A 25,004-nucleotide genomic window follows, 5' to 3' on the forward strand; every position below is an offset into this window, starting at 1 on the left:
AGACAAGAACAGGAGCTTGGGGTGGTCGGGGGTGGGGAGAATGTGTCATGATTCATGCATTAACAGAGGAATGCCATGGAAAGGTGGCACACTACAGTCTGTGCATTGCATGATCTGGTTAAAGGGAACAATCCATGGAGAAACAGGATCCATTGCTCTGATGATCTTGGCATCACAATATTTGAAACAATCCATCATACCTCTGTAAAGGTGACACATTTTAACAAAACTACATTTGTCAAATACAATTATTTCATAGTTATTTAAATATAAAGAGCTCTCTAAAAGTGAAACCGTTCAGATAAAAATGGTCGAGGTAAAAAAGCTGGTCAGACTGCTGAGCTGCATAAGCAAGGCCTCTGGCAGCGTGCCAATGCTGCTGAGGTGGGATGAAGTAAGACAGTCATTTTAAACTTCTTAAAAGATCCTGATCGTTATGAAACAAAAAAGTCAAGTGGTACACCTCAAAAAATGTCACCGGCCCTGAGGTAGAGGATCCGATTGGTCAAGACACGGGACCATCCTCGGCCCAAATGAAGGCTGTTTCTGGTGCAGTCCAATAATCGTTTGGAATTTGCATAAGAGCACCAAACACGGGACATTGAAAGGTGGAAGAAAGTTTTATTCTCTGATGAGAAAAAATAGAACCTTGACGATGACGTCTTGATGGCATCCAACGTTACGGGAATGACAAGGAGATCCCACCTGAGATGCTTTCCACACGGCACATTGGAGGGGCCGCCATCCTGATCTGGTGGTGCCTTTTCCTATGGAACAATGGAGCTTCAGGTTGTACAGGGGTGCCAAACAGCAGTTGGCTTTGTGGAGATGTTGAAGGGAAGTTTACAAAAACGGACATCAGTTCCACACAGTGGATGCCCCCCATGAAGCCATCTTCACCACCTGCAATAAATAGCTTACTCAAAGATGTTTTTGAATCATTTTTTCTTCTTTTTGCATTTTGAAGCTCTAAATAGAACCTCCTTAAAATTCAGCAGTGCAAAATGGAAATTGTTGAAATTTTTCAACTGGTCTTAAAATTTTGATCAGGAGTGTACATTTGTCAAATACAACTATAATTATTTAAATATAAAGACTGTTTTAAAAGTGAGACTACTGAGAAAAAAAAATATAATCTCTAAAGGTGATTCATCTATCCATCCATCTTCTATGCCGCTTATCCTCACTAGGGTCGCGGGTACAGTATGCTGGAGCCTATCACAGCTCGCCAGTCAATCGCAGGACACATACAGCATAGACAAACAACCATTCAATCTCACATTCATACCTATAGGCAATTTTTGAGTCACCAATTAACCTGACATGCATGTTTTTGGAACGTGAGAGGAAATATGCTGTGTCGGTGATTTAACACACACACATATTTTAAAAGAAAATAATAATCATGGGTTGGATTTCCATTATTCATTAGTTAAAACAAATTATGTTATCATTTAAATATAAAGACCACTTTAAAATTGAGACTTATAGAGATAAAAAGTGTACTGCACTGAATTTTACTACTGAATTTTCCAGTGACAAGAGAATTTTAATACACATAGGACACAGCAAATGTGTAAAATTGATAGGTTATTTGAATATTTCTTAAGGTACGTAATTAATGTTCTCAAAATAATAATATGTTGTTGTGGCACCAATAATAATTGTTTAAAAATAATAATTACTTCCATTATTATGATTATATATATCAAAAGCGGATGACTGCAGTGTTAATTTATTATTTTGTAACACTGCTGCTAGATTAGAATGTAGCAAATCTGCGTGCGCTGAACAGTGGGAGCTTACGTTCAAAAGACATCTGTGAAGATGCCAATGGATGGTTGTTTGTTTTCTAAGGGAGCAGTACAAAATTGCTGCAAATGGCAAATGTTTGTGTGCATGCAGGCTGTGGTTCTCTGTTTACAGAGCATCCCCAAAAACAAAGAAAAGTAACTGCTTAAGTGAAGTTAAAGGTGTGGAAAGAATGAGGATTAGTGAAAGTGATGCCATGTGGGATCTGGCCCTCACGGTGTTGTTGTCTACTAGCAAAACACATGGATTTAAAGAATTGCATGCTTCCAACTTTGTGGGAAGTTTTCTTTCTGTTCCCAGAGGTCAAAGTAAGGTCCATAAAGCAATGCTTAGATGTATTTGGTGTGGAAGAAACTCATCAAAGAGCTTTGGGATGAACTAGAAGAGATATTGTGAGGTTTTCTCTCAGGTCCAACATCTGTGACCTCTGATCGAAAGGTGTGATCACATTGGCTGGCAATGTTGCATTTACAGTGGGTGCAATACATTCCTGTGAAGCACTTTCAAAGCTTCAAAATGAGGGAAAACAGAAGTCTTTAGAAAAGCTGCAGCATGAGGAAAGTCGATTGCAAAATAGTGACTGAATTATCAGTGAGAAAACAAATGTCAAAATGACAGCAAAAGTGCAATTTTCTGCGACATAAAAGCACATATGTGCTGCCAGATAGCGGAGACAGCGGCTGACAAGATAGGAAAGAATTTAGCTTGGTTGACCCTAAAAACCGACATCGTAATAGGACTTGAAAACAAAACACCACAATATGGAATGGGCCTCTGCGTATGTTCACGTGTATAAATGTTTTTTATTTATGGACTGTTGTAAGACTTATATTACATCGGACAGGTCATCAGCTCTATCAAAAACAAAAAATTAAATATAAAGTATGCATTATTTAATTATTTTACATACATGAACAATTTAATTGTAATTACATAACACGATTTAAATGAAAACAACTGTGCTCCAGCATGTGCTCGAGGGGGCGCACAGTGGACCGCCCATAGCGTGTGTGTGTGTGTGTGTGTATGGGGGAGGTAAAAGGAGGGAAGGTGAAGGAGCAAAGGGGCGTCTAATCAGTGATGTCCCTCTGTTATTGATATCATTTACACATGCACAAACAGCTGTTAAACACAGAAAATGCCAACTTGAAATAATTTCCTCCCCATCGCTTTGGTGCCCCTTCTATCGTGGCACCCCATATAGTGCAGGCCGGCTCACTTTTTGCACCACTGGCTGCACTACTTCCAGCACATGTATGTTAGATTTTTATTGTCCAATCATATTTTAGCTGTATAAGGCCCTTCTATGTGCTGCCATGTCAATGTAGAGGGGCCTTCAGAATCAGTCGTGCTGGCGGATGTCACTTAAAAAGTATTAGCAATGGGGCTATTTCTTTACCAGATTTCTGATTTGCCTCCCAGGGCCAGCTAGCTAGCCCCAATAACGTCAGGATTTTTCCATCCTTTCTTTGGTTGAGCAGAGCAAAAGAAAGCAAAGTTTGACAAGCTGAATAGTGTGTAGCGCAATTTTACCACAATAACATCCACAATTGCTGACGGAGGAGGAGGAGGAGGAGGAGGAAAAATTGACATTATTAAAAATCCATTTTCATGGCAGACTTTTCCACAAAAAAAAGCTGGACATTTTAAGGAGAGGTCGGTCAACCTCGAAGCTAGTTAGCTTGTCTCAGCCCAGAAAAGGTTTGTTCGACACTTCCGGAACAGTGCTTACGAGTACAACCCGCTTACAGGCTCTAAGGAGCATACTCTGGTGAGTCTTTGTTTTTGTCATGTGATTGACAAATATTTATTCTGAACTGCTCCAGATGATGCTGTACAGACAGCTTCCACCGGTGATCGGTCGTCCACTCAGTCATTATCAGGCGCAATTTATTCAAAGATAAAGGGCAATAATGGTATTCAATCCCAATACCAATATGCCTCTATCGCTCTTCAAAACCGCACCTTGAAATATTGCTCTTTTGTACATTACTGATGGACTATATAATTGTGACATGATAGCAATGGTATTAAGTGGTGCATTAAGTCGGTTGAGTCCCCACTGAAGGCCTACTGTAGATACCAAATGCACCACCTGCCACTGAGAGAGCGTCACCTACAGTCAAATTGAAGTTCTACAAGTTGTCGTTCAAACAAAATAATCAGGAAAAACATGCCACAAAAACAAAGACATAAAACTAAAATTTTGTACGGCTGTTGTGTCAGTGTACTCAACATTTTATTATTTGCGGTGGTCAACTTCTTTTTAAACTTGCAAGACTATTAAAATGTATAAATTACTTATGAAATTGCCTATACAGTAAGTAGTTTTTGTTCATTATTATTTTTATAAATGTTTTTATTATTTAATAATATATCATTTATAGTGATAGTTTGGCCCTAGAATGGGTTCTGTTTCCATTGTACTGAAACGGATTGTATTCCACTTCAGAGGTTCTACTGTATTCCATGATGTACTGCAGGGTAGCAAAAAGTCAGGGACCCAGGAGGTTCAAGTCCAAACACACATTTACTGGAAAATAGTGTTTATCCCCCAGCAATTAGACAAGTATTGAATTCATGCAGATGTGGTGCGGTCAGTTGCACTCAAACACTTGCTAGATGACAGCGGTTTAGAGATGGCTTGTGAGCAAAGATGGCAAACACATTAGCGCACGCATCCACGCACACATGCGCGCACACAAAAGAGGGCTCAGGGTCTCAGGAGAGGTGTCTCACAAGAGATGGGCTGACATATGGCCAGCAGACCCCGGACCATTGGGTGGAGCAGGGTGTGTGTGCAGTGTGTAAGGGGTAAATGGGGCTTGTGCTCCGTGTGTGTGTGTGTTTAAGGGTGGGGCTGCTGAGAGTGCAGATGAATAGCCCAGTGGTTTGAGACAGTTGAAACTCAATATTCATTTTCACTGTTGTCCTGCTGCTGTTTGTGTGCTTGTGTTCATGAGTGTCACATTTATTGTTGATGAATGCAGATATTATTGAAATAAATCTCACCTCTGTTTAACCAACTAAATTAACTTTGCGTGCAATTTCTGCTGCTCTGTTTCAAAAGTACACAATTGTTACATGGTTCAAACCCTAAAGAGATGGAGTGACACAGGCTGTAGAAAGTAAAAACACCCTTGGCAAAATACCTTCTGGTATTAAAAAAAACAAACACCATGATTAATTGTTTCAAAATGATTTAGATAATGAAATAATATCTATGAAATTAAACAATTATGTTAGGAAAAAAAATACCAAACATACAATAAGGTAGTTGTTCACACTGGAAATGCACCTTTTTATACTTTGATTGGAACATTCACTCAATCTTGACTTGACAATATTTGACGAGTATTCTTTGCAAAATGCTCCAAATTCGTCAGGGGCATCTCTTGTGTAGATCCTCCCTCGGGCCGCTCCACACATTTGCGATTAGATTTAGGTCTGGGCACTGTCTTGGCCATTCTAAAAAAATATATTTTCTTCTGTTAAAGCCATTATTTCAGCAGGGTTACATTACTTTACATATGTACTGTATTGTGCAAATGTCATCAATATAAGTCCGATTAATTACATAAAAATTTTAAATCCCGCTTCTCTTTTGACCTTGTAGTAAAAAATATGCGTATTTAAATTATTAAGTTTGTCAGCCTGCTTTCATCAACATGTGGGAATTCCTCCACTCTGCCAGTCAATTCCTGAACATAAACATAAACACACACACACACACACACACACAAACAGCCAGGGGTGGTTTGATGGGCTATTTGACTGAATAGCCCATCGCCATGGTTACAGCAGTACTCCATCAGTCCATTCAAGGAACAGATGGCCGATGTGCAACAGGAGGCACATGTTTCAATGAACACACACACACACACGCATGCACACGCACGCACGCACACACAAACACACACATTCACACAAAGACAGACACACAAACACACCCACGACAATCATTCACACAAACACTCACACTCTCTCTTGCTCTCTCTCTCTCACACACACACGGACACACATGCACGGATGTGCCCCCGCTCAGAGGGAGGGTATTGAACAACCAGCAGCATATGTTCCACTAGTCAAAGTGCATTCATTCACGGACACAGGCAGGAGAGGAGAAAGGAGGAGGGGCTTGTGAAAGAGGGAAGGGAGTGAGCAAAGAATGGACACAGGTAACAACAATCCATCAAAGACTAACGTTAAACAAATGGTTGATTTTCTACAATGATGTAGACATCTATTATTAATCTAGTTAAATGGCATAAAGGACAGTATCTCATTATAGCATCGTCTATGTATGACAGTGTTTACACTTAGTTGTCGTTGTTCATGTCACATAAAGCATCATCAGTTCAGACTTACAAATTCCATCACGCCCTCTCCCAAAAAGTGTCAAACCAATTAAATGCATGCTGCTAGTGTGGGCAACAACATACGCATGCACACACACACACACACACACACACACACACACACACACACACACACACACACACACACACACACACCGTAGGAGTTGTTCCCTCTATTTATTGCCTGAGCTAAAGGGAGCACTTTTTTATTTTTAGACATATCCTGTAAATACAGAAGGGTTATATTTGCCCGCTTAATCTCAACAAACATTTTTGGATGCCTGTGCCACGGTTGTGCGTGTGTCTGTAAAATAATCCACGAGAGAGGGAGCGCTTCTGTTGCCAGGTCAGTTGCTTTGTGTGAGGGGTGCTGATTGACAATGTCAAAGAGGTATTATTGTAACAATATGTTTATTATTGTGCTTGTAGTTTGCTCTGGTGTACAACTGCTCCACATCAGCTGTTTCTAATGTTTTGTCCGACTCTTGTAGCTAAATAAGGTAACCAATTCAGTTCAAACTGAGTGATATAATCTTTGTAAAGTCAGAATTTAGGCCAAAATCTCATTATACTTTTCATTCAGAAGGCGGTTGTCTGAAAAAGGCTTCAAAAAGCTTTAGAATGTTTCGATAACAGATAGCATGTAAAAAAAGATATCTGACAACCTGTTGAATGACCACCAACGGAGGGGAAAGGGCTAATCAGCCAATTCCAGACTGGAGGACTTGAAATGGGCTTAATTGTGTGTTTGTGCCCCTGCTGCTGGAGGAACCACACCCACCAGTAGAGAGAGCGGAAGCCAACTTAGTTTCCTGCGGTTTAAGCAACATAACAAGACCATTGATTTAAAACTTGTCTTCCCTTTTGCTCTCTTCTCAATCTACACCTCCCCATCCTGTTTTTGTTGCCTTGTCTATTGTTAGTCCTACATCACCTTCTTCTGCTTCTCTCCTCATATTCCTTCATGTTGACATGACCTGCCTCCAACACGCTTCAATTCACTCCTTCCAACAGTTTATAATCTTCTTCTTCTCCATGTTACCATTAGTAGTTATAGCGTGATTATGTAATTGTACTGATGACATATCTCCTAAAAACTACATCTTCCTTAACCACAAACACGGCCATTACAATTTGTTCAGGATTTTGTTTCTGAAATACTGGGCAAAATTGTCCAATCATGTATTGAATCCACTTAACAACGTAACTTTCCCCACTCACTTCTACTTCTTGACTCTTCTATGACACCTGCACAGAACAAACGCTACCCCCAAAAGGTATGTTTGTCACTTATTAAACTGCTGTTAAAAACACACAAAACTGGATGACATTTCACTTGCTCGCTCCCATATTAAATTTAATATCTTCCTTTCGAATATTCCAGACATCCAAATTTTTTAGGCCTTGAAAACCGAAAGTTGTATTTAAGACTTTTTAAGACTTTAAAGGACCTGTGGGGACCCTGTATGTCATTGATGGTTTGTGTAATTGTGACGTGAATTATACATGGTTGTATTAAGAGGTGGATTAAGTCAGTTTAAGTCCCCACTGAAGGCCCAGGTACCAAATTCACCGCCCGCCACTGCATTGAATAAAGGGTTGATGATGGCAACAGTTAACAATTGGATTATTTCTCTTTCTATTTGATTGTCATACCTAGTGTAGTGTGAGAGTACTGGTTTAGAGAAGTGTAACAATCAACAGCATAGTAGTGAGTAAAAGATAATATTGGAGAATTGTGATAAAAAGTCGGTCTTACTCTAGCAAAGCAGCTTTTATTTTTTCTTTTTACTCTGAACTAAGAAATTAAGAAAGAGGTAACGGGATTAAGTATTTATCATATTGTTAGTGTGCATTTGATGTGGCTTTTTTATTTTTGTTGGTACTTGCTGGTCTATTTTCTGTCAGCAGTCTGCTGACTAACTTGATACCACACAAGGCTTTTTCTAAAAAAAAAAAACACATGTCCAAATTAACCAATGTTGGTTGGTTTCAGAGTTCTTAATCTCTCCTTAATCCCCTCTATTTTCACCTACCACATCCTTTCAACAAACATTCTTGACTGCTAATTCGCTAATCAGTTTGTTCAGAGAATTGATTCCGTCAGTCCTTTCATCAACTCTTTCCTACCCTCTTAACTCCTCAAGTCCTGCACTCTAATCCTCTGCTCCTCTGCTCTCTCTGTTGGGGTGGGCTTGTGCTCCATGAGCGGGAGGCTGACCCCATCTGAGAGGAGGAATGACACATGAAGGAACAGAAAAGAAGAATGGGGTGATTCTTCTGCTGATGTTTACCTGGGAGCCAGCTGGTGTCTCCCTGTGCTGGGACGCCATCGGCTGTGAGTCTGCTCTGGCCGAGAGCTCGTGTTCACATTGGTGGGGGGAGGACGAACGTGAGAGTGGAAATAAAGACCTCTTCCTCCTCTTCTGTGTCCTCGTCTCTGCTGCGCTGTCTCTCTGTCATTTCCACCACTTGATTGTCCCCTCTCACTCCATCCTCCTGCTGTCGCTGCTCCTTGCTCTCGCCAGTTGTCATCAACACCTGAAATACGAGCTGAAAAGAACTCATTTATCTGCTCACGTCTTTCATGTTCAACATCTTACCAAGACATTTTAGACAATTTTATCGTTACAGCTTTGGGCAAACTGTTTGGGGAAGAGCCCTTTTTGTCCCTAGTGCACAAAACATGAAGCTCTGTAAATGTATGGTTGGATGAGTTTGGTGTGGAAGAACTTGAGAGTCCTGACCTCAAACCCATCAAACACCTTTGGGACTAAGGCCATGTCCACACATATACGGATATTTTAAAAACGCATATTTTTGGCCTCTCTTCCACACACAAACAGGTTTTTGTCCATAAAAAACTGAGCTTTTGGGAAACTCCAGTCAGAGCAAAGATTTTTAAAAACTCTGGCTTCAGCGTTTGTGTGTGGACGAGTAAAACAGAGCTTTTTGTTCATAAGAGATGTGTGACATTATCTCATGTTTTTAAAAATTTTTAATCACATTTAAATCACACAACATGAAGTCATTGACTTACGGATGTTGATTTCATTTCATTACAGCGGTAGCAGTAACCCGTACAGATGATTACAAAAAATTTTCATGACGCGTCCTGTGGTCCGTGTAATTGTGCACCCATTTTACAGATAACGTACATGCAGGGGCATATTTAGTCATGTGGGGGCCCAAGGCAAACCTTGGGGGGAGAGGGAAGTCAAAACGATCAAGATAGATTACACATGTTGATGTAGGTTTAAGCATGTGAATTAAGACTAAAACAGCAATATGTACTTTCAATCAAAGAGAAAAAAAACAATAATCCATTTTTATGAGACGTTCGGGGGCCCCTGGAAATCTCGGGGCTCTGGGAAATTGCCTGTGTTTGCCAAATGGTAAGTCCGCCCCCGCGTACACGTCACTATACATCTAATATATCACTCTATTGATGAACAGAGGCATAATGCACTTGTACGGATGGAGATTTTTTTTAAACATAGGACTGGCAGAAATGTGCATTTTTTAAAATATCCACGTTCATGTGAACATGGCCTAAAACAGTGACTCTCTTTCGATGACCTCTGATCTTCTCAAAGCTGTTAGAGCATCTAGCATTTTTACTTCCTGGAAAAGCTAGGTATCCCAATACTTTTGAGTAAAGGGCAAGATGGGGACAAATTAAAAAAGAGTTAAGAGTAAGAGTAAAGGCATGTGAATGTGAAATGCAATGATGTGCAGTGTATGCGAGTCACATTAAAATGAGGTTGTCTTCATCGATATGGTGGCTACTATGTCTTTATGGACAAAAGGAAGAGGAGAGTCAGTGTGGCAGTATAATCATAAAGTAATTGTGAGTGCAGAGAGATATTTGCTGAGGGGACTAAACATCAAGCCTGATTCCAAACACAAACCAAGCAAAGCCCTCAATGACACCACAAAGCGCCAGCACGACTCTCTCACGCACGTACACATACGCGCGCATGCACGCACACAGTAGTAATGATGGAAATAGTGAGGGCGCAGCCTTCCATCTAAAGCAAGCAGAAACATCCTCCTGAGACCCACAGAGCTCAACTTGAGTAAAGAGCAGACAGTTTGGGGTAAACCAACTTGGCACATGCTGGTGGGGGGTGTTGCAGGAAAACATCGGGTTTGTATTTCACGAGGCTGCTGTTGGCTCGTGCTTGCTGACTAACCACCAAGAGGTTTTAATATGTATTTAGAACTAATATTTTGTATTTTTGAAAACAGACTTTAGTTATGTGAAAGACATCAATGATATGACTGCAGTAAGGATGAGCATAACAATCAACTCTGCATAATATGATTCATGTTGTTGGTAAACAGCACGCTTATTTCGTAAAACAATGTCTTACTTTTTACCCCCCCAAAGGACCATGGATGGAGGGTGGGGGGTGGGGTGTTCATCTAGGAGTATGTATTTCGAGGGATCGTTTACATAACCAGTTTTTAAAACTTCCACTTCCAGACTTGTTTTCCTGCGTTGTCGTGTAAAAGAGCAGTACTACAACACTAATTTAATCAGATTTAAGTTAAAATGGCCCCGGAACGCAAAGATTATATTTAAATAAAGTTTTAAAAATGACATGGCCGAAGTTGGAGGATAGTGGAACGTGTCAACATTTTGGAGAAGAGTAGTAGAGGGGGAACAGAGAAGATGATGTGGAAAATAAAAGGATGAAGAGTATGGGAACAAGTGAGGTAAAGGGGTGCCCAGGGCTAAGGGGGATACATGAGGGGGTTGGAGATGGAGAGAGAAGCCTATAATCATTGTTGTTGTGTGTCCTAAAATAGAGCGCTCCCAAACTATAAACAGAAACCTGCTATTACTAGCACACTGACAAAGCAAGTGTTGGATCCAGGCATGCACATGTGCACATAAGCCGTGTGTGTGTAAGACCACAGCACACATGGAGCTGGTTACAGCACAGCCCTCTGGGTAATGTGGTTCATTGAGGGATAGCAGAGAACTACAACCACTGTCATATTAAAATGCTGTTTCTCTATTTGTCTGCTGAAGTATTTTCAGCTCCGGTGCTCGTCGCTCAGATGACCCTCAAACGTGAGGCCACCTCAAAATAAAATAGATACCATTAACCTGGCAGTTGCAAAATTATTATTATACTCGTTTGACGTGTTTGCTTTTTGAGACACACCATTTTAACATTGATCAGCTAAAACAGGAAATGACAAATAGGGAAAATGAGAATATAACAAAAGATGGGTGAAAAAGATTAGTCGGGCGGACAGTATGTCTCACCTCTGTGTCCATCTCTGTATTGTGCTCTATGACTCTGATCAAGCCTGTTGGGTCTGGGTCGGGAATGCAAGACTCTGTTTCTCTTCTTGCAAACTTCTATGAGTTTCTCTCTCAGTTGGACAAACAAGGACAAACTGGGCTGCTGGAAGGGAAGCAGACAATAACAATAAGATTACACATGGACATTGCTGATGAGATCTAACATTTCCCACATCCTGTTTCACAAAAGTCACCGACCACAACATTCGGTACACATGCATATTCTAATAAGATCCGATACGAGAGGCGCATAGAGAAATCCTACCTTTACAAAGATAATAAAGCTCAGTTTTGATCAACACTGTCACAGAACTTTATAATAACTTTAACTGCCGCTCTTTCATTGTTGTAAGGTTATTGTACACTGCATTTTCTTTTTTCTCTCCCTCTTTTTATTCTTATTACTTTCATCATTTCAACAGCCTCCTGTGGACAAGTGTTGCAAATTAGCGCATGCGCTAAAAAGTCCTCCTGTCTCCACTTACATGATTGTCCAGCAGCACATTTTCGTCAATGGCGCTATGTGCCAGCAGGTATTTGGAGTGAAAGAGTCGTCCATCAAAGCTGTGCCAAGGCATGAAAGCGGCGCTGGGCAGCGGGCAGCCACTGGCACAGTTAGCCCCCAGCAGGTGGCTCAGTCCTCGGACGTAGAGAGAGCCCAGTTGGACTGCTCGAGTGCAGAGGAATGGCAGCTGAGAGCACAGAGAGAAGAGAGGTCGGAATTATATTTGCTTGGTTACACACACACACACACACACACGCGCGCGCACACACGCACGCACGGCTGATGTTTTTGTTTGATTTTTCGCAACACTGCGTGACAGGTGCCACATGTCACTCTTCATTCCTGCAACAACCAATGTGCACCTTTTTAAATGCTGTAAGGATCTAACTTGATGGCTGCATAAATATACAATTTTGCTTTATCACAATAAAACAGAAGCATAAGTGTTTTTTTTGTAGCAGATGAAGTAAAAATGAAAGGGAAATAGATGCGTCATGTGCATTTGTTTTAAATTTCCAAAGTTAACCATTTAAAAAACACAGAGTATTTAATATATTGGCTTGGCTGTATGCATTTACCAAACTGATACACTGTGCAGTCTACATTACTACTGCTGTTCTCTAAAAACTGTACAAATATTTGTATTTATTCAGGTTTGGTTATTTATTTATTTTATTAGTGACTGCCCACAATTACATATACAAAAAAAATATATAAAAAAATTGTTAAACCACCCTTGTTTCTTCAGTTTCTTATTCATTCTAAAGCCTGGAAATGGCTAGATATTAGCTTTTAAATTAAACTCTTTTTTTTGTTGTTGTTGTCATCATTATATATGTCCAAACAAATTACCTTTAATTGTACCAGGCATTAAAATGAACAAAAAACTGAAGAAACAAAGTGGTCTAATAATTTTTTCCAAGACTTCACTATAATAAGAGTATAAAGAGTGCTACGTTTCCTTATTTTTCATGTTTACATGGTAAGAATGAGAATAAACCATCTTGATCCAGCTACGAGGCAAACTATCCTGTTTTTATGGCACATAAAACACATGATCTCAAATCACAGCATTTTCAAGCAGCCATGGGAACAGTAAGACATCTTTTATCCACAAATGTTACATGTGAAATAGCTTTTTTTATTATATTCGGGGATAATTTTAAGATTAAGCTTAATTTTAAGATTAATATCAAGGAATCAATAGCTTAAATTTGTACTTGCAGTGGAAAAATATACGAATTTAGTTAAAAAATGTGATTTGCTGCAGTTTCATATGAGTTGATAAAGACTAGGTTGCATTATATTATAAATGAACATTGATGAGGCAAAGTGCAAAATAACGGCAATGTCAGAAGTCAGTAATGGCAGGCAGATGTTGGCACTGTGCCTGTTTGTGTGTGCGGGCGCACACGCACTTTATGCTCTCACCTGTCCCTTTGGATGATAGCACTGATAACTCTGATAGCGAACACACGCATTCTCTCAGCCCTGTCTGTCACCTGCTTCCAGTCAAACACAGCTTCACACACTGAAAACAATGAAGCACTGGACAGACGCACAAAACAGCCTGAAGCGCTCACAAACAAACAGACACAAAGAGGCAAAAGGAGACTGAAAGAGTAAAAAGAATAAGAATATGAGAACACACAAAGGACAGAACGCTGTGCATGTGTGTGTGTGTGTGTGCGCGTGTGTTAAGAGTTCAGTGGGGCGATGTGTGTTTGATGTAAATAGCTCCATGTGGTGAGCGCCAACCAAGACAGACGGGCGACTCTCCGTCTCTCTCACACACACACAAACACACACACACGCACACACACAGGCCCATAGTCCCATGGGGAGGAATGCTGCAACGAAACCAAGGCATCCCAAAACCTACCCACAACCCCTTTCCCTTAAAAACAAACACAGGCAAATGGTTCGTCTCATTTTACATTAAGGGTGAACACACGCCCCAACAGCGACTTCAATAAATATACATTTACAACAAATACACACGTCTGCCACAATGGAGAGCCTTTACAAGTCTGTTCTATTCTTGTGTTGTGTGTACAGGTAAATCTACACTGATCACTTTCAGCTCCACCTTATCTACAGTAAGACCAGCAAACCACTTTATTGTGGTAATAGTTTGTCGTGGTACACAACCGCACTGCATAAGTCATAGATTAGTTCTTAATTATTTTGACCTTCTCATGTTGCGAAATAAGGTAACAAAAACATGACAAAGTGTAGGGCTAAACTACTGTAAACTACAACCACAAAAACCTGAATCAATCATCAATCAATCAAAACTGTTTACGACTGTTTTTGTTGAGGTAGATTATTTGATACAGCTAATTATAATATACCTAATGTTTTGACCATTGCGCATATTTATCTATCTATTGTCTATATTCATCTTATCACTTTATACATTTTAAGTGGATGGTGCAACAGTAAATCCAAATCTTTTAAATGTATACAACAATAAAAATAACCCAATTTACATAACAAGCCCACTCCTAATTGTTTTGTTTGTTTGTTTTCTCTAAGAGATCCCCATTCAGGACCTTATCTGTGTTTTTTGTACATGCGTTTCTTCTTTTCATTTTCCCTAACTGGAAACCTTTTGGGAGCTGTGTTTGCTGAAAGAGGTGCATGTTTACAGTCAAGCGCACAGGGCCATTGTGCTCATGCATTGCGAAACGCAACACGAATTGGACTGGTTGCAAGAAGCGTGTATGTGTCTGACCTTGATCCGTTGAAGCTCTTGTGGAGATTTCAGGCTCAGACACACAGCCTGACTCAGGTACGCATTCACATCCTCTGAACATAAAGACGGTACCTACACAAAGACAGAGAGGGAGATATAATTTGATTTACCGTAGTAGATGGCTTTCCAATTCAAAACACACCCTTGTGTGTCTTCCGTGAGGGTCCGTTTGTTTGGTCTGTCCTCAACAGGGGAAAGTAACAATGCTGAATGCAGCAAAGAAGGCAGTCAGTGTCTGTGTATGTGTGTGGCGTGTTCAAAACAAACAAACCCTCCAGCTATTTAAACAGACAAGTGACGAGCGAATGTGAATGCAGTGGCCGTCAGACAACAGCAGCCACTGTTGTCTGTCGGCTCGTCCGTTCATCTTTGCTTGTCTACTCGTCTAACTGATTTTCTAACAAGCTGCCCCTCTGTTAGGATGTTGTTTTTTGGTCCAATTAAATTGCGGTTACAAAGTGAGTAGCTGACAGTGGCTCCAAAAATTAATCTGGATGCCTGAATGTGCAATAAATTAAGAAATAAAGTATTTGGGTGCTTATCAGTGCATTTGTTGACGTGTCTGGGGCTAAACTGGTCACTCTGGGTGATAATGGCAGCTATCAAGCCAGACGAATGTTTAACATCACATGCTGACAAAAGATTGGAACAACTGTAATATGTTTGTCACAGATGCAAGTCCCAAACTAAACCCTCACTAATGTGTCAGCAAATAAATTTGGTGTTTTTGGAGTTCGTTCACATCAATCACCCAAATTTCACTTTAAACACAACCATTATCTTGGCCAACACTAAAACCCAACAACACTGTTATTCAATTCAAAGAGACAAAGCAAAACAGGTGCATCTGCAAGTGAAGATATTGTGTATTGATAATGTGATATGTTATATTGTGAAATGTTCCATTAAAACAAAACTAAATAAGCACTTTGTAACTGTTGCTGTGCACAAAGCACTGGTTTAAATATTAAAAGGTAATATAAGGGCCACACAGAAAATCCATTTGTGTCACTGAACAAGTTATCCACAAGCTCAAACAACTGTACTATCTAACTTGTCCATCCTTTTTATTCACCTTAGAAAATTGGTAAACTGGTACCTGTTAAACACAGGAAGTGAACAACTATAAGTTACTATATTTTCCTTGTTGTATTGTCCTAATGTTTCTTATTACAATACTAAGTTGATATTTTGATGTAAAGTACTTTAGTGGAAAAGAACAAAGGATATTAACAACACTCCTCTAATCCCTTCAATGGAATGAGAGCAGGTGGCCGGAGACAGGGAAGTCTGGGCATCCCTACTCAGACTGCTGCTCTTATGACCCAAATAAGCAAGAAAATGGATGGTTAAAGGGATGGTATTAACAATCATTACTGTTCGGTTTTAAACATTTCTGCTAAAAAACTTAAAGTCGGTACTACCTGGAGGGCAATGTAGGTAACCAGACAAAGAGCAGCAAGGAGAGTGTCTTCAACGACTCCGTAGCACTCGGCAAACTCCAGGCAGTTGAATATTGAAAAGAAGCTGGTCAGACGAAGAGTGGAAACGTCAGGTCCAGAACCGAACCACAGAACATGTAGACTGGGCCGTTCACCTACAAAACCAGACAGACAAAGAAAAGAGACAGAACTTGTTTGGAAGCAAAAAATGCAAGCACAGAAGTATTAAATGTATGGAGCATGTTCGGCATAAACAGCTGTGGACCCTCAGAAGTTAGTGGTCAACAACTACAGAGTTCCATTTTTCTTGGAGCATTGCCAAACTTTAAAAAAAAAAAAAAACTTCATTCACAAAAGACACAAGTGTTTTCAAAATTAATATACAGGTACATGGGAAGCTGACGGGGACGGGCTGGACCATGTGGGGCTCTTTCAGTGGGTTGCCTGGATAGACAAACCATTCTCTGATGGCTGGAAGTTCCTCGGTTCCACTGTCTAGAAACATATGAAGTTTTGAGAATGATTTTAAGGTGCAAGTACGTGGGAGTCCAATTGAGCAACAAAGACATTAGTGTACGCTATCTTACCATCACCCCTGTTAAGCAGCAGCAGACCATAAATGTGTTGCCTGCAGGGCTTATAGATGACAGCCTGAGGTGGCAGTTCATCCTCTTCCTCATCTTCCAGACTGTTGCTACATTCAATCAGTCCCTCACACAAAACATTGTAAACCATGAAACCATCTGCAGACACATGTTGTTCTCTACAAGCCTACAAAAGATCAAAAAGTGAAACATGGTTGGTACTCTCCAGACCATATCAATACATACACTTGTCATGTCATACAATAGAAATGAAACTTAGATTAGGATATAAAATATATTAGGCTATAACTTCATAGAGTTGTCAGCGTACAACTTGGAAAACTTTTATTTATTGTCCTCTGAAAATATGTCAACAAACATCCAATATTGTCTCCTCCATCTTCTGCTTGAGAATACCCCACAGTCCCCACATGTTGGAATTCATGCAGAACTTATGCAGCCACAGACCATGCTTGACTGTAGGAAAGGCAATAATGGCTGTGTTGAGTCATTTATAGCGCATAGTAAAACTATACAATAGATCCTTGGTTTTAGTACACCCCAGTTTTTGTTGAAAATGATTGCTAAAAATATGTCTTGCTTTCATACGCTGTCTCGATTATCTTACGGCCAAACAGTGCCTAACTAACTAGTCGAGTGCCCAAACAAAGCATCTATGCCTTAGTGCCTCTGTGAATAATGGATTGTGTTTTTTTTAATGTCGGGTCACAATAGTCATGCATGTGTGGGTGGTTTATTTGTTCAGAAAACACACAGAACGATGAACAACTCGCTGTCTCCTTCTGTTCCCTCTCCTCCTCCCACCACTCATCGGTGTTCACTAACAAGAGTCGTCAATAAAGTTAAAAGGGATCTTTACATCCTATGTTCCCAAAGTGGGGTACATGTACCCCCACTGTTACGCCAATTGTCATCGGGCGTACGTGAATGAAAATGAAAAACAATTACGAGCGCACCTGAACTCTTCACAGGACAGAGCTCACCGTCATCAGCGAAAGAAGGAAGTAGACAAGGCATGAAGTTATTCATTGCTCTGTGTGAGTTATATGAATAAATAAGTAAGTTTGATGAATATGTTGTGTATTAATAGTGTTTAATCTTGAAGGTTTAACTTATATTGGGGTTCCAATCCCCGCACTGTGAAAACCTGTCAATGTATGTGCGTGTCATGATGAGAGTGGAGATTCCCCTGAAAATGAGTTTTTAAATTGCTGCTTGTATGTATTTTTGCACTTTGGATACTGCTTCAGCGTGTTTGTTCAAATTTCCCTTTCAATTTGGTATCAAATTAATATGCATATTTAAATCATAGCGATTCGAAGTGGACAAATTCGAAGCTCCAGTTCAACCCATTTACATCCAGCTGAAATAAAATATATGCAGGACGAATACTTTGATACTTTATTCATCTCCAAGAGAAATTCACATCTTATCCATTTACCATGTAAAACTTATCAAAATGTCACCATGCACGATTTACTTAATATAAAATCAATTAACCAATTAATCATGTTTAATGTGTCAATCTAATGAAATGGAAAAATGGTTTATGTTTTTTAAGTGTGCAGCAGTAGGGGTACATGACTTCAAGTCAAATTTCTGAAGGGGCACACGACTGTAAAAGTTTGGGAACCACTACTTTAGATTATTTCTCAATTTCAGCCATCAATTGTATGTATTATGCATTGCTTTACACATTTAAAACTGGAATTGTTCTCTGTAAAAATGTGTTTATTATTAATATTTTTGGGTGTTGTGAACGGACAAATTAGATTAACAGAATTTCTCATGGGAAAGATAGATTGGGTTTTAGTCTGACCTTTTGGAATGAATTGATGACAATCAAAATTGCACCGGACTGCTGTAAAAACTGTACACTGTTGTCCCTTGAGAAGATATACTAACATGGTTGCTAAAATGTCATGGGTGGGTTCACTTCCATAAGATACTGTATCAGTGTACATGTGTATGTATGTATTGAGTAATACATACCTTGAATATTTCTGGACTGACATATTCCTCAAAGCCAAGGCCAGAGGTGAGAGGAGCTGTGTCATCCTGCTGAGGAGTGTCCTGTGCAGGCAGCAAATAAGAGCAAAGCCCTTTTTCCAGGAGAAATCTGTCTGCAGCGGGCAGGTTCAGAGACTGAGGGATAAGCCCAGTCTCTTTCTCCTCTCTGCCCCACAAAGAGCTGACAAACTCGGATACAGCAAACACCATCTGCTCCTGGAGTGCTCCAACATTTTTTTTTCTGAGGAAAAAAAATGTTTTTGTGTATTTAATCCTTTAATGTTGCAATCATAGTGTCAAAGTGCAACAGACCTGTATGCTCCCATAGCATTGCTCCTGATAGTGTGCATCCGCTGCTCTGGTACTACATCGTTACCCAGGAGACAGGCCAGCATTGGTAACTGGCTAACATATAACCCAATGGCTCGGCAAAGTCTCTGTCGGTCGTATAGGACAGTGGTGAGGCAGTCTAAGCGCAGTTTCGCCACTGACAAGTAAGGAGAACTGTAAAAAGAACAAAAATTATACATTAAATCTGGCTGCTTATCTGCATTTTTCCCCCAGTCAATTTTAGTAGGGGGCGAGGATCGAACCGCCAATCTTCCGGTTTCTGGACGACCTGGTCTATCTATCATGAGCAACCGCTTATCCTTGTTCAGCATTGTGCGTGAGCTGGAGCCTAACTTAGCTGACTTTGCTGAAATAAAAAAACTAACCTGTCATATATGATGAAGTCTGAGTCCTGTCCCAAAATGCCCATACAGCCATGCCGACGAGCATAACAGGCAATCTCATAGTCAGCCTCCTGCACTGAGCAAAACACTTCCTGGCCTAATGACCTGCCAAAAAAATATATATTAAACATTAAACTTGTAACACATTGATCAACCATAACTTGTGTGTAATGTTGAAAGCATTAACCTTGAAATGAATCAATTATTCTTGAAACATCTCATCTACAGGGTGTCCATAAAATGTCTTTACAATTTAACACATTTATTACAAAAGCAAATGAATAGACAAATATTTGGAAATGATTACAAAATGAGGCTTACATATTGAAGTTGTTTTGCCTCATTTAATACTATATGGGCACCATGAGTTGCACAAAGCACATCAAGAAGGTACTGTAGCATAGCCTCATCAGTGGCGGCAATGGCATTAGTGATCTTTTGCTTCAGGTGGTTGATGTCCTGTATCACTGTTCTTTCCATGATATCTTTAACACAACACCATAGAAAGAAGTCCAGCAGAGTGTTATCTGGTGAATGAGGAGGCTTCAGAATTGGGCCATCCCTTCCAATCCACTGGTCCAGAAATCAGTTGCTTTTGTATTTGTTTTAATTGACACTTTGTGTAAACCCCGTATTATTATTATTATATATGTATATAGTAATCCCTCGCTTATGACGGTTAACTGGTTCCAGACCCGACTGTGATAAGTGAATTTCCGTGAAATCTGATTTCTTATTTATAAATCGAATATTTTCGTAGTTAGTAGGAATGCTCCAATCGATTGGCCACCGATCAATATCAGACGATTTTCGTGAAAACCTTGTGATTGGCATGTGCCAATAAATGCTGTTCACAGTCGATCACAAAAACCTATCGCCTTGCAGCAGCAAGCCCTACATGTTTGCTGTGTCATGTAGAGCTGCCAACACTCATATTGAACAGACAATGGACGCACATTGTCCCGTATTGCCGCGAGAATCAAAGATAGTCTGTAAAACCTCATGGACTCAGTTTGACAGCTTGACACAGGCTACGCCAATCCATGCCAGTGTGTTTGATCACTCCCTTATCAAAAGTATTGCCGTTCCACTTATCTTGCATCTTTGTTTACACGCATTGCCTAGCTGTCACTGGCAACAGCTAGCTAGCTCGCTAGCTAGAGTTATCCGCTTAGCTTCTTGTCTTCAGACTCCAAATGTGACTTTTTTAACCACAGTGGCATTTTGTTTTTAAAACAAACAAGCAATGCGATTCGTTTGGAGCTTGTTTTTGTCCCACGGGAAAGCTACAAGTGGATATCACGTTCATGAGGTACATACTAACTGTTTGAAGTGTCACTGAACAATTTTGCTCTCTTGTTGTCATTATACTATTCATGTCTTACCCTCAAAACACTTTTGTGTATGGTTGTTTAATGAAAAACACATGTGTGTCTAGCCTTATAATGATGATACTATATCAGCTAATTTTGAGTAGCTCACCAAAGGGTCAAATAATATTTGCTTCAACTCACAGTAGTTTTTTTTATTATAACTGTTCAATTCAGACTCTATACCTTTATATAATGACAAATGAGCACAAAATAGCATAAAGACGATGGCCACACTGTTTGAGTGGAGATCTGCTTAGTAAATAGTGTACAATTTAAATGTTGCCAGCCATAAATCAAACGCAAATTGTTGACAGCTCTAGTAGTAATGAAAGTTGGAGACCACTGCAACCTGGACACTTAATTTATTCTGTTTTAATTTAAGCAGGACTGATTTCTATTTAATAAAGATATTTATGTGTATTCTTTTATTCTGTTAATTTTGTTATGTTGAACTCCGGTATCGGAATCAGCAGCATAAAATACTGATTGGAGCATCCCTATCAGTTTTTAGCATTATTACAACCCTATAGATATGAACTCACTATAGTCACCTTTACACTTATATTACACATTACATTACACATAATAATAGTAAATAAGTCATAAATACAACTCATGCTCGTGTGTGTTGCTATAAATGTGTTCCCTAGTGGAGCTGAGTGACGGGTGGACAGGAAGTGATGTTAGGGGGTTCAGTGTTGAGTTTCAGCTTGCACTGGGTTACAGCCACAATAGGAGCCCATGTTTTTATTAGGGACTTTTATTAGAGATAATTGTGCCTGATATGACCGAATTCAGACCTACAAAAAAAGCCTGTTGTTCTAGCATTCAAGTCTAGTGCGTGCGTTAGAGCAACATTAGAGCAACATTACTGACACCAAATGACCAGTGTAGAATACTACATATCATCAACGTCTTTGAATGCGTCTTTGGAATGCCTTATATTTGTATTTGTCCCTTTAGCCATTTTTATGTTTGAAAACGTTTAATTTAGGCAAAAAATACACAACATTTGCTAAAATATGCATTTTTTCCCTAATAATAGGCCATATCCAACCACAAAACAGCATGATTTCTTTAATTTATTTTTGAAAAACCGTGATCGAGTGACGCCTCAAAATTCGAACCGCAAAGTGGCAAGGGATGACTGTACGGTGAGTTCACTAAAAGCAAACCTGAGGGCAAAGCGTGTGAATGTTGCCAAGCCAGAAGGCAGACAGAAGAGAGGTTTGCCCGGTTGTTCTCCATGTAACTTAATGTAACGAAATACTTTAGACACCTCCCCGTTCACTCTCAGTCTCCGCTTCACCTGTAAAGCAGAAATCAAACAATGGTTCTATACACAAAGTTGAACAGGTGGCGTACTGCCGAGTGTCCCAAGCAGGCACCACCCATTACAGGTACAATAGTAACGGACACTGTTCATGTAAACAGTACCAAACAGCTCAGATTTCCAGTTTCTTCCCTCACCCATTCAGATCTCTTCTTCTCCTCAACCACACCATCAAAGAAGAAGACAAGTTTGATTCCTGCAGAAGTAAACCTCTCTATCCAGCTACTCAGGATGCGCATGTACTCCTTCCACTGACCCCCACACACCCAGTCTTTACAGGAGTACCAGTGGCGCAGGCAGGCCATTCCATCCACAACGAGTGTGGGGCCTGCAAGAAAAAGAAATACGCTGTAAATAATTGCTGTCTAAAGTTGATAGAATGATTATTGTACCTTCTTGTTGCTGCATAATAACTTAGGTACATAAAGTAAGCATGCAATCATACTTTTGTATATCAGATGCTGCATTGGTTGGGAATATCTTCCACAACATGGTGTGATGTTGAGAAGCCAGTTTTACATAAAACAGAGCTAAAAATGCACTCAACTGGTCGTGCTGTCAGAGGAAAGATGTCGTCTGGCCATGTCTCTCAGGTTGACAGTCACGCAAGATTCTGGACAGCAGCGCTCCATGAAATACTGAAGCCCTTTTACTCCCATTTCTGCGGAGGTATAGCAGAAAAACTGTTACTTGGTGGTACTGAGACGTTTTCACATCATGCTACTTGTTTACTATTCCTCTCCTCTTGATGCTAACAATTAGCATCAACCTCAATGTGCTCCTTTTGTTAGTTACGGCACCGCCACTGTTGTCTCGGCTTCAAGCTAACTCATGATATATGAAACGTTGTCGCCGTTGCACTTCTGTCGTGTTTAGCGAGCCACTTACTTCAGTACGTTAAGCAGAACAACGCAGTGTGTCCGGGTTGTATTGACGCGTTCTTACTTCCTGGATTATACGCGTGACGTCATGACGCTGCAAAACAAAGCTCACGTGCTCGGCGTATGCGGCCCAGCACTTCCAATTTAAACCCGTGATGTGGGGAGTGCAACCAATTAATATATGAAACACCCTGCAAACCTACAAAAGCGCACCTAATATAAAATATAATAACTACAGATGCGACAGATTACATAAGAATAATAAACTTCTTAATGTGGCATGAATATGAATGGGCCATTGTGGTCTTGTGGCACTCCGTCCATCCATAAACTCTCCAGGCTGGGATCAGAGACAGACTAATTGCTCTCCAGGAGAACAGAGGCTCTTTTCTGAAGTCACAAGCTATTAGGTCTACCTTCCACACAATGCACCCCCGTCCCCTCCACTCTATTGTTTGAGTTTAGCAGAAATAAAGAGAGCGACATATGCTGGCTGTCAGTCCAGCTGTCAGCATCTGTCGTTCCCCAGCCAGATGCTCTGTGGACGAGGAGGGCAATCCACCTCTCACAGTCAACTGATCTTCAAAAAAGGAGGAGCGGGGTTGTAAATCTGCCCCCCCCCTCCCTTACTCTATGATGCACTGAAAAGTTATGGCCAACGGACAACATCAGGCATGAGGGCATTTTGTTGTCAATCAGAGGGCTTATGGTTTCTTTTTGAATAGTTAATGATCGGTGTGGCAGACTACAAGAGTCATCAATACTGTACACTACAGAACAGCATTAACATGACTGAGAAAACAGTGTTAGTCACACTTCAGGACGATAACAATACAAGACAAAAGAGGGGCATTAGGGGGTCAGAACAGATGTTGATGATCAGGAGCGATGAGGTTTCAACTCATGCTAAGGCTCTACCCTTTCAATCTCATAATCATTACTGTGACTACAATTCTTATAATAATAGGTGAATACATGAGAGTTCAGCTTCAGATGAAGAAGGTAAAATTGGTGATAAATATTGCCTCTCCTATGAATTTTTACTAATTTGTGCTCGAATTGTCTAACAAGTTGAATTGTGTCAACTAGGGATGCTCTGATCAGGGTTTTATGCTGCTCATTCTGATACCGATTAATTATACATTTTTCAATTTATTTAGAATAAAGTCAATAAGTCAATAACAGGGGACAAATTCAGACAACCATTCACACTCACATTCACAACTTTTGATAATTTAGAGTCTTCAATTAACCCCAACACACGTTATTTTGGACTATGGGAGGAGGTACTTGGATAAAAGAGAAAACCCATGCAAGCACAGGGTCAACAGTCTAAACAGGGATTCAAACTCAGCAGCCCGCTCAGCTCAGCATCGCCCGCTGTGCACACTTGTAGTATCACACCTGTCCAAAACCTGAGAACTTGAAGCAGTCCAACTTCCTTTCTGTGGTACTTTGTATATGAGTGAGTTCAAAAGGTCAGCAAGGCGGATTTCACAACGTAGCTTTCTTTTTTGTCCACCTCAGAAAAAACAAGCCATGGAACTCATCAACTCAAAATCTCATCCAATTAATGAGCTGAACCCTGTAGGGAAAACCTAAGTTATCATTTTATTTTCCTTTTTGACCATTTATTTTTTAAATTATGCATACTTTTATTTCCTTTCTGTTTTGCAGCAGCCCTAAACTCATCCATCTTCTATGCCGCTTATCCTCACCAGAGCCTATCCCGGGCGGTGTACACCCTGGATCGATCGCCAGTCAATTTCAGGGTACATATAGACACTAAGAACAATCATTTAGACTCAAATTCATACCTATGAGACAATTTATTAACCTAATACAAAAAAAAACCCACACCCTCACGGGGAGA

General features: G+C 40.2%; 1 protein-coding gene across 3 annotated transcripts; it reads right to left on the minus strand.

Annotated features, from left to right (window-relative positions):
* Positions 1-283: 283 nt before the first annotated feature.
* On the minus strand, positions 284-23,222 carry fam120b (family with sequence similarity 120B). 3 transcript variants are annotated; one of them, XM_054771209.1, is made up of 16 exons: positions 23,139-23,222; positions 22,798-22,911; positions 22,388-22,578; positions 22,093-22,226; positions 19,527-19,649; positions 19,123-19,314; positions 18,793-19,051; positions 16,783-16,966; positions 16,586-16,690; positions 16,178-16,350; positions 14,733-14,825; positions 11,976-12,182; positions 11,452-11,593; positions 8,465-8,723; positions 8,301-8,396; positions 284-5,280 (listed from the first exon to the last, which is right to left on the minus strand). In XM_054771209.1, exons 2-15 carry the CDS (start codon positions 22,907-22,909, stop codon positions 8,327-8,329), a joined length of 2,244 nt encoding a protein of 747 aa, XP_054627184.1. In that variant the 5' UTR covers positions 22,910-22,911; positions 23,139-23,222; the 3' UTR covers positions 284-5,280; positions 8,301-8,326. The 3 variants fall into 3 exon arrangements, with proteins under 3 accessions (XP_054627184.1, XP_054627185.1, XP_054627186.1); XM_054771210.1 differs by having other exon boundaries at positions 1,582-8,396; positions 11,452-11,590; XM_054771211.1 differs by having other exon boundaries at positions 1,586-8,396; positions 8,465-8,711.
* Positions 23,223-25,004: the final 1,782 nt, after the last annotated feature.

Source organism: Dunckerocampus dactyliophorus, chromosome 3 (genome assembly GCF_027744805.1).
Source record: "Dunckerocampus dactyliophorus isolate RoL2022-P2 chromosome 3, RoL_Ddac_1.1, whole genome shotgun sequence".
Lineage (NCBI taxonomy): Eukaryota > Metazoa > Chordata > Actinopteri > Syngnathiformes > Syngnathidae > Dunckerocampus > Dunckerocampus dactyliophorus.